General features: G+C 39.8%; 1 protein-coding gene across 1 annotated transcript; it reads left to right on the top strand.

The window, feature by feature from the left end:
- The first annotated feature begins 446 nt into the window (after positions 1–446).
- SMG8 (SMG8 nonsense mediated mRNA decay factor) lies at positions 447–8,442 on the top strand. Its single transcript, XM_025917962.2, has 4 exons — positions 447–2,233; positions 2,995–3,140; positions 4,238–5,110; positions 5,539–8,442. The coding sequence occupies exons 1-4, from the start codon at positions 469–471 to the stop codon at positions 5,734–5,736; spliced, it is 2,982 nt and encodes a 993-aa protein (XP_025773747.1). The 5' UTR covers positions 447–468; the 3' UTR covers positions 5,737–8,442.
- The last annotated feature ends 1,445 nt before the right edge of the window (positions 8,443–9,887 follow it).

Raw genomic sequence — 9,887 nt, 5'->3', positions numbered from 1 at the left:
TTTTTAGGGCAGTGAAACTATTCGTTAGCATTTAGTTGAAATGCATGGTCTGATTCGGTAGGTCTGGATCGGAGCCTGAGATTCTGCATTTCTAACTCCCCCTTCGTCCTGAAGACTACACCTTCTATATCAAGATTTTAGAGCTTAAACTGAACCATTTTTCCATTTTTGCACGTCACTTGACAAGCTTCTTTTGCAGTGTTTTTGTACTCCTTGAAATGCAAACCAGCTGTTTCCACTTTTTTTTTTTAATCTCTCAATTCCTACAGTCCCCGGTTGAGGAAAATCTTAAACCGTGGTAGAGGAGTAGGGAAAACCGCAAAAACCAGGAGAGGATGAGCGAGGTGCGGAACCTAAAAATGAGAGGAAAGCAGGAACTGAAGAAGCGGAGGAGGGATTTTAAAGTTGGACGAAAGCCGGCTAGGTTTTCAGGGCGGACCGGAAAGAGTCCAAAGAAGTCTCTGCACCATGGCGGGTCCTGTCAGCTTGCGAGAGCTTCTAATGGGCGCTTCATCCTGGACCGGCTCTGAAAGTCCCGAGGGGTCCCCTACAGAGGGCGGAGGGAGCGTGGCTGGTGGACCCGAGCCTCCTTGGCGAGAGGATGAGATCTGCGTGGTAGGAATCTTCGGCAAGACGGCTCTGCGACTGAATTCCGAGAAGTTCTCACTTGTGAATACGGTTTGCGACCGACAGGTCTTTCCCCTCTTTCGCCACCAAGATCCTGGGGACTCAGGGCCTGGAATCAGGACCGAGGCTGGCGCCGTCGGGGAGGCTGGTGGAGCCGGAGACACTGGGGCTGGGGCTGGGGCGGGGGATTCAGTTCGGGGAGGTGTAGCTACCGCTGAAGGGAACCGAACTGAGCCAGGCTCCCAGGACTACAGTCTTCTGCAGGCCTATTACAATCAAGAAAGCAAAGTTCTTTATCTTCTTCTCACTTCCATCTGTGACAATTCCCAGCTTCTGCGGGCTTGTCGTGCCCTTCAGAGTGGGGAAGCAGGAGGTGGCCTCTCTTTACCTCATGCAGAAGCGCACGAGTTCTGGAAGCACCAAGAGAAGCTGCAGTGTCTCAGTCTCCTTTACCTTTTCTCCGTTTGTCACATCCTGCTTCTGGTCCATCCCACTTGCTCTTTTGACATCACGTATGATCGAGTATTCAGAGCCCTTGATGGACTGAGACAGAAGGTACTGCCCCTCCTCAAAACAGCCATTAAGGATTGTCCGGTTGGCAAAGACTGGAAACTAAACTGCCGACCTTGCCCTCCTAGACTCCTTTTCCTCTTTCAACTCAATGGAGCCCTCAAAGTGGAACCCCCTCGGAGCCAAGACCCAACTCATCCAGACAAGCCCAAGAAACATTCTCCCAAAAGGAGACTGCAGCATGCCCTGGAGGACCAGATCTATAGAATCTTTAGGAAGAGTCGCGTCTTAACTAATCAGAGTATCAATTGCCTCTTTACTGTGCCTGCCAACCAAGCTTTTGTGTACATAGTTCCCGGAAGCCAAGAGGAGGACCCAGTAGGCATGTTGCTGGACCAACTTAGGAGTCATTGTACTGTGAAGGACCCAGAATCTTTGCTGGTGCCTGCACCCCTTTCTGGGCCCAGGCGATACCAGGTGATGAGGCAGCATAGCCGACAGCAGCTTTCTTTTCACATTGACAGCAGCAGTTCCAGTTCTTCAGGGCAGCTAGTGGATTTCACTCTTCGGGAGTTTCTATGGCAGCATGTGGAGTTAGTCCTAAGCAAGAAAGGTTTTGATGACAGTGTGGGCAGGAACCCACAGCCTTCCCATTTTGAACTTCCCACTTATCAGAAGTGGATCTCAGCAGCTTCAAAACTGTATGAAGTAGCTATAGATGGGAAAGAGGAGGACCTGGGATCTCCTACTGGGGAGCTAACATCTAAGATTTTAAGCAGTATTAAAGTCTTGGAAGGGTTTTTGGATATTGACACCAAATTCTCAGAAAACCGGTGCCAAAAAGCTTTACCCATGGCCCATAGTGCCTATCAGTCAAACTTGCCTCATAACTACACAATGACTGTCCATAAGAATCAGCTTGCCCAGGCTCTTCGAGTATACAGTCAACATGCTAGGGGTCCAGCCTTTCACAAGTATGCCATGCAGTTACATGAGGACTGCTACAAGTTTTGGAGCAATGGCCATCAGCTCTGTGAGGAAAGGAGTTTAACTGATCAACACTGTGTACATAAGTTTCACTCATTACCTAAATCAGGTAGCTAAAATTTTCTCAGCATTTTGAAATCAAAACTGAGCTGTGTTTTTATTCTTTTTTTTTTAAAGATTATTATTATTATTTTATTTATTTTTGTAAGTAATCTCCATGCCTAATGTGGGGCTCAAACACACAACCCCAAGATGAAGAGTCGCATACTCTATTGACTGAGCCAGCCAGGTGCCATTTATTCTTGTTTTAAGAGAGGCTTTTCACTATGTATTGATAATTATAAAAAGCCCCACAGAAATTTAGTTGAATCAAATTTAAGTTTTCTCTCCTGTTGTAAAAAGAAAATAACAACTATGACTACTAATTATTTTCTTGTATTTAAAGGATGATCCATAGGGGATTATTAAATTAGAATTATTAAAGAGTATAAAGTTTCAGAAATTTCATATTAACATTTTGATTTTGGAGTTTTTGTTGAACTAAAATGAATTCATTGAAAATGTAAGGTCACCATGATGATGATAAAATGTACTTAGAACCCCTAAACATCTTAAAAAAAAAAAAAAGAAAAGAAACCCTAAACATCTAAAACTTTAGATTGAAAATGTGTATCATTTTAAGAATTTTCAGTGCTTCTTCTGTTATGTGTATATACTCAAGGTTTTGTGTTTTTGGTGTTTGTTTGTTTTTGTAATCTCATTTCCAAAGTACTGTTTGGAGAAATTTTGGGGTTAGATGCAATAGAATATAAAATAACTTTGACTCTGCATTGTGTGTGTGAAATTAACAGTAAGTGTTATGTTTTCCAGGAGAAAAACCAGAGGCTGATAGAAATCCTCCTGTGCTGTATCACAACAGCCGAGCTCGATCTACTGGTGCCTGTAACTGTGGAAGGAAACAAGCACCTCGAGATGATCCCTTTGATATCAAGGCAGCTAACTATGACTTTTATCAGGTAGACTCTGATTTTTTCATCTTCCTCCCTTTTTTCTTTCTTTCTTTCTTTCTTTCTTTCTTTCTTTCTTTCTTTCTTTCTTTCTTTCTTTCTTCCTTCCTTCCTTCCTTCCTTCCTTCCTTCCTTCCTTCCTTCCTTCCTTTCTTTTTTTTTTTTTTAACTACCATCTAAGTAAAAGTACATATTTTCAGAAGCAAAATATTTAGAAAAGTAGGGGCACCTGGGAGGCTCTCTCAGTTAAGCATCTGGCTCTTGATTTCAGCTCAGGTCATGATCCCATGGTTTATGAGATCAAGCCCCGCAACAGGGTCTACGCTGACAGAGTTGAGCCTGCTTAGGATCCTCTCTCTCCTCTCTGTCCTCTCTCTCTGCCTCTCCCCCCTCTCTCTCTGCCTCTCCCCCACTCACACTCGCTCTCTCCCTCTCAAAATAAATAAATAAACATTTTTAAAAATTTTAATTAAAAAAAGTTTTTTAAGTTTATTTATTTTGAGGGAGAGAGCATGAGTGGGGGGAGAAGCAGAGAGAGGGGCGAGAAAGAATCCCAAGCAGGTTCCATGCTTTCAGCACAGAGCCCAATGCGGCTGTTCGATCTCACCAACTGTGGGATCATGACCTGAGCCAAAACCAAGAGTCAGACGCTTAACTGACTGAGCAACCCAGGCTCCTCAAATAAATAAACATTTTTATTTTAATGTTAGAAAAAAATCTAGAAAAGTAAATGTGACTTGAGTGTGATATAGACAAGGGAAAGTTCTTTATATGAACTTATTTGCTTACCCATTAATTTTTTTTTTTAATGTTTATTTATTTTTGAGAGAGACAGGGACAGCATGAGCAGGGGAAGGGCAGAGAGAGAGGAAGACACAGAATCTGAAGCAGGCTCCAGGCTCTGAGCCATCAGCACAGAGCCTGACGCAGGGCTCAGGCTCACAAATGGTGAGATTGTGACCTGAGCCGAAGTCAGACGCTTAACCGACTGAGCCACCTAGGCACCCCTTACCCATTAATTGTTAATCTTGCTTTTTAGAGTGAAGAATCTGTTATTTTAAATGAAAAGGTCACAGAGTTGTTTTGTTTTGTTTCTTCCTCCATAGCTTCTGGAAGAAAAATGTTGTGGAAAATTGGATCATATCAATTTCCCAGTATTTGAACCAAGTACTCCAGATCCTGCTCCTGCCAAAAATGAATCTTCTCCTGCCCCTCCAGATGCAGATGCGGATAAACTTAAAGAAAAAGAACCTCAAACCCAAGGAGAGAGCACAAGCCTGAGTTTAGCTTTGAGTTTAGGCCAGTCCACAGATAGTTTAGGTACCTATCCAGCTGATCCACAAGCAGGAGGAGATAATCCAGAAGTTCATGGTCAAGGAGAAGTAAAAACTGAGAAGAGACCAAACTTGGTTGATAGACAGGCATCCACAGTTGAGTATCTCCCAGGCATGTTACATTCAAATTGCCCTAAAGGTCTACTACCCAAATTCTCCAGCTGGTCATTGGTTAAATTAGGCCCTGCTAAGTCTTATAACTTTCATACAGGTTTAGACCAACAAGGCTTCATTCCAGGAACAAACTATCTTATGCCTTGGGACATTGTCATCAGGACTAGAGCTGAAGATGAAGGAGACTTAGACACAAATTCTTGGCCTGCTCCAAATAAAGCTATTCCTGGAAAGAGAAGTGCAGTAGTAATGGGAAGAGGAAGACGGAGAGATGACATAGCTCGAGCATTTGTGGGCTTTGAATATGAAGACTCTAGAGGTCGGAGGTTTATGTGTTCAGGACCTGACAAAGTAATGAAAGTAATGGGAAGTGGGCCAAAGGAGTCCGCTTTAAAAGCCCTGAATAGTGATATGCCCTTATATATTCTGTCATCATCTCAGGGTAGAGGGCTAAAACCACATTATGCTCAACTTATGAGGCTTTTTGTTGTAGTTCCTGATGCTCCTTTGCAGATAATACTAATGCCCCAGGTAAGAAATATGACCCTTTTCTGTTTTCAGACAAAAAATGCTGATGCTTGTTTTGATTGTTTTTTAAAAAGTGCAGGATAATATCTAATATTTCATTAAACAGGTCTTAATCTTAATTACCTTTTATACCTAATCTAGTTCTTGAAAAATAAATTGCGGGTGTATTTCTCAGTTCACACCATCAATTCACATTGTTTAGTTCAAAGGCAGAACTTGAAGTTAAAAATCTGTAGGAAAAAAAAAAGAAAAATCTGTAGAAAAATAGGATAATATTTGAGACTCAATAATGTAATTTTGGATATGATTAGTTTACCTATTACCTACTTAATCTTATATGCTCTTTGAACTTACTGTTTGTTTAGGCACTTATCTTTCAGGTATTTCTTAAGGAAAAATGCAAAAATAAGTATATTGCCTTTACTTTTCAGGTTCAACCAGGCCCACCACCATGTCCGGTATTCTACCCAGAAAAACAAGAAATCACTCTTCCACCAGATGGCCTCTGGGTTTTGAGATTTCCTTATGCATATGTGACTGAGAGAGGACCTTGTTTCCCTCCTAAGGAAAACGTGCAGTTAATGAGTTACAAGGTGCTCCGTGGAGTTCTTAAAGCAGTAACACAATAAGTGTTTTATAGCCAGTTCCATCTTTTTTTTTTAATTAAAAAAATATTTTTTTTCTAATGTTTATTTATTTTTGAAGGAGAGACAGACAGTGTGGGGAGGGGAGGGCAGAGAGAGAGGGAGACACAGAATCTGAAGCAGGCTCCAGGCTCTGAGTCAATACAGAGCCTGACGTGGGCCTTGAACCCAACCCGTGAGATCATGACCTGAGCTGAAGTCGATGCTCAACTGACTAAGCCACGCAGGTGCCCCTATAGCTGGTTCCATTTTAAGGCTGATGTTTGATTTTGCTGTGTATGGGTTTGGTTTTTTTTTTCATTTTGTTTCTTTGTTTTTGTTTTGGTACGTGTATGCTGTGTTTCCTTAAATACAGAATGTGCTTTGGTTACAGGAGTTCAGTATTGATACAATAGTTCCACTCTTTCATGATGTTATTGATATTTATTGTAAATGGGCCTGTACCTTCTTAATAAACATTGGTTCTTGCAGGAAAGGACATAAATATCTGGTTGATACCTTTGGGGGTTTTTTTTGTTTCTGTTTCACTGTCCATAATAAAACATGTTTCTATCATAACTGAATGTTGCCTAATCATGTTGAACCAAAATTTTGTTTTGGTTAAAAAATGATGTTTTAGCTGGGATTTTCCTTAAGATGCTGCTTCTGAAATTATTTTCAAAACAAGATGATCCAGTAGGTTATCTGGCAAAAGTATGAGGATTAATTGCAAAAAAAGCCCTATTGTTTGGCTCACAATTCTAGTACCTGAGTCAAATTGTTTTGTTTTTGCCATTTTATTCCTGGACTGATGTGATAGCATATTTTAAAGGAATGCTATCTGAACTAATACTTTTTTTTAAGGCTTTATTATTTTTTTCAGTTTATTTATTTTGAGAGAGCAAGAGTGAGAGCAAAAGAAAGAGAGGAGGAGAGAGAGAGAATCCCAAACAGACTCTATGCTGCCAGCTTGGAGCCTGATATGGGGCTTGAACCCACAAAACATCAGATCATGATGTGAGCTGAAACCAAGAGTTGGCTGCTTAACCAACTGAGCTACTCAGGCGCACTAAGGCCTTTTTTCTTTTTTTTTTAAGTAATCTCTACACACAGCCTGGGGCTTGAACTCACAACCCCGAGATCAGAATTGCTTACTCTACCAACTGAGCCAGGTGCCCCTGAAGTAAAACTTTTTAATCCAAAATATTAATACACATTAATAGGGTAAAGGGTAAAGACCCTTTCAAAAGTTACCCAGGGGAGCGCCTGGGTGGCTCAGTCGGTTGGGCGGCCGACTTCGGCTCAGGTCATGATCTCACAGCCCGTGAGTTCGAGCCCCGCGTCGGGCTCTGTGCTGACAGCTCAGAGCCTGGAGCCTGTTTTGGATTCTGTGTCTCCCTCTCTCTGACCCTCCGCCGTTCATGCTCTGTCTCTCTCTGTCTCAAAAATAAATAAACGTTAAAAAAAAAAATTAAAAAAAAATAAAAAGTTACCCTGTAAGAATTTCTGTATGTGAAACAACCACTAAATGATAGAGAGCCTATCAATCTATGGTTAACTTTCACCAGCGTCAACATGATGCTAATTTATCACCAATTAAATAAATACACGGAATAAGTGAATACACCAAAATTGTAGTGTAATTGATTATATTTTCCTGGAAACATTGATTTTGAAATACTGGGTAAAAAGAATTGGAGATTTTAGTCTCAATACGTATGAAATACAGCATTTGCTTAATATATCTTGCTACCAACGTAAAGCAGTTATTTAGATTTTGATGTTAGGGGAGAAAATGTAATAGCCAATTTAGAACTGTGACTATGTTTTTATGCCAATTTTATTATAGTTCAATTAAGAGAAGGAGTCTGTGAGGGTGGCCCAGTCAGTTAAGCATCTGACTTTGACTCAGGCCATGATTTTGTGGTCTGTGCTGACAGCTCAGAGACTGAAGTCAGCTTCAGATTCTGTGTCTCTCTCTCTGCCCCTCCTCCTCTCATGCTCTTCTCTCAAAAAAATAACATTAAAAAAAATTTTTTTAAAGGAGAATGTGAGCCAATATGAAAATTAACCTACATTTTTCTTGCATCCCATCTTTTTCATCCTTTTAATTTATAATTCCTTGTATATCAGTTTTAACAATCACAATTGCTTTTGTATTAAGCATGGTTCTTGGTTGGTTTTATTAAATAGGCTACTGCATTTGGAAATATAACTAGATTGCTCTGTACGACCTGTATTAATAATGGTTTTGTTTTTTTAGTAGCATCTAAGACTTGAATAACAAGTTGTATAAACTGGTAGATTAAAGAAACCGTAACAAAGTAGTTTGTAAGAAAAATTAGGTGTCAAAAGAGCAAACTCGTGCCTTTTCTTTCCTTTGTTTCTTTGATGTCATTCTATATGGAAAAACTTTATATTCCTGCTTAAATTAGTGATTTTCCTTAATGATTTTTGATTGCAGAAGCCACCCTAATTTGAACTTCTGAAACAAACTTTGTATGCTATTACTATTTATAGCCTGCTTAAAAAACAGTTGCAGAACTTCTGCATGTTTGTTTTTATCCTTAAATTGGCTCATAGAGTGTTGCATTAGAGAAATGGGGACTATGCAGTTTGTATTGCTTACTGCTTTTCTCATTACTGATACAAACCTTAGTCAGCAAACTTCAAAAATGATGATTTTATTAAAGAAATTATGTTTCTTCTGTAGCAGCTCTTGCATTGTCCTTTGCTTAGCAGATGTTTCTTTTTTTATGGAAATATAAGCAGATGATTCAAATTTTTTGATTAAAAAAATTTTTTTTTAATGTTTATTTTTGAGAGAGAGAGAGAGAGAGAAAGAAAGCTTGAGTGGGGGAGGGGCAGAAGAAAGGGAGACAGAATCTGAAGCAGGCTTGAGGCTCTGAGCTCTCAGCACAGAGCCTGACACAAGTGTCAGGGGGGCTTGAACTCACAGATGGCAAGATCATGACCTGAGCTGGAGTCAGATACTTAAACAACTGAGCTACCCAGTTGCCCTGAAATTGATTTTTGAAAAATTTTTTTAATGTTTATTTTATTTTTGAGAGAGAGACACACACAACGAATCTGAAGCAGGCTCCAGGCTCCTACCTGTCAGCACAGAGCCTGCCGTGGGGCTGGAACCCACAAACCAGAGATCATGACCTGAAGCCAAAGTCCCACGCTTAACCAGCTGAACCACCCAGGTGCCCCTAAATTGTTTCGTCTTTGTTTTTGGTTTTTTTTTTTAAAGAATCACTAGGTCAGGAGGGACTTCACAGGATATCCTGTGATGTGTCTATGAAAAGTTGCATAGAATTTTAGGAAGTAAATTATATTTTATTCAAGGAGTGCTTATTATTTAAAGAACTAATATGATAAATCTTTCTGTCATGTGTATTATGTTATTCTGATTTTTTAAAATGGCTTCACATGTTGGATTAAAGTTAGGTTCCTCTGTACTACTTAAACAGGAAATCTGTATCTTAGTTGAAAAGCAAACAAGTTCCAAGAAAAAGTAAAACAAAGAAATTAGAAAAGTGGGACTAGGAAAGCCTGATTTACAAGAATAAAATAGCTACTCTTTATTGAATGGCACACAATAATAGCTATTTATGAATATCCACTTGTTAGGATATTACTACATGTTTTGTCTACATTGCCTCTAATCCTCAAAATATTGCAAGATAAATATTACCCCTATTTTATAGACCAAGAAATTGAAGGTTGAAGTGGTTAAATAATTTGTTCAAGGTCACATACCTAGGGAGTAGCAAAGTCAGAATTTAAATTGAGAACTCTAATTTTAAAGCTGTGCTCTTCCTTTTCAAAAAAATATAAGAATGAAAACTGCCAATTCCTCCAACTGAATATATGACTCTGGTCTTAAGACATATGAATGGGTGAGTTTTTAATGTCAGAAAAACATTTGGCATGATACCACCAAAGCTTCGTAGTTTCTTTTAAGACTATGAATCTTGATTCTGTCTAAAACTACTGAATCTTTAAAATTTTTTAATGTTTATTTATTTTTGAGAGAAAGAGCGAGACAGAGTGTGAGCAGGGGAGGAGCAGAGAGAGAGACACACAGAATCCGAAGCAGACTCCAGGCTCTGAGCTGTCAGCTCAGAGCCCGATGCGGGGCTCGAACCCAT

This window comes from Puma concolor, chromosome E1 (genome assembly GCF_028749965.1).
Source record: "Puma concolor isolate L17-30 chromosome E1, mPumCon1.1.hap2, whole genome shotgun sequence".
Taxonomy (NCBI): Eukaryota; Metazoa; Chordata; class Mammalia; order Carnivora; family Felidae; genus Puma; species Puma concolor.
This window is presented reverse-complemented; position numbering and strand designations above follow the sequence as displayed.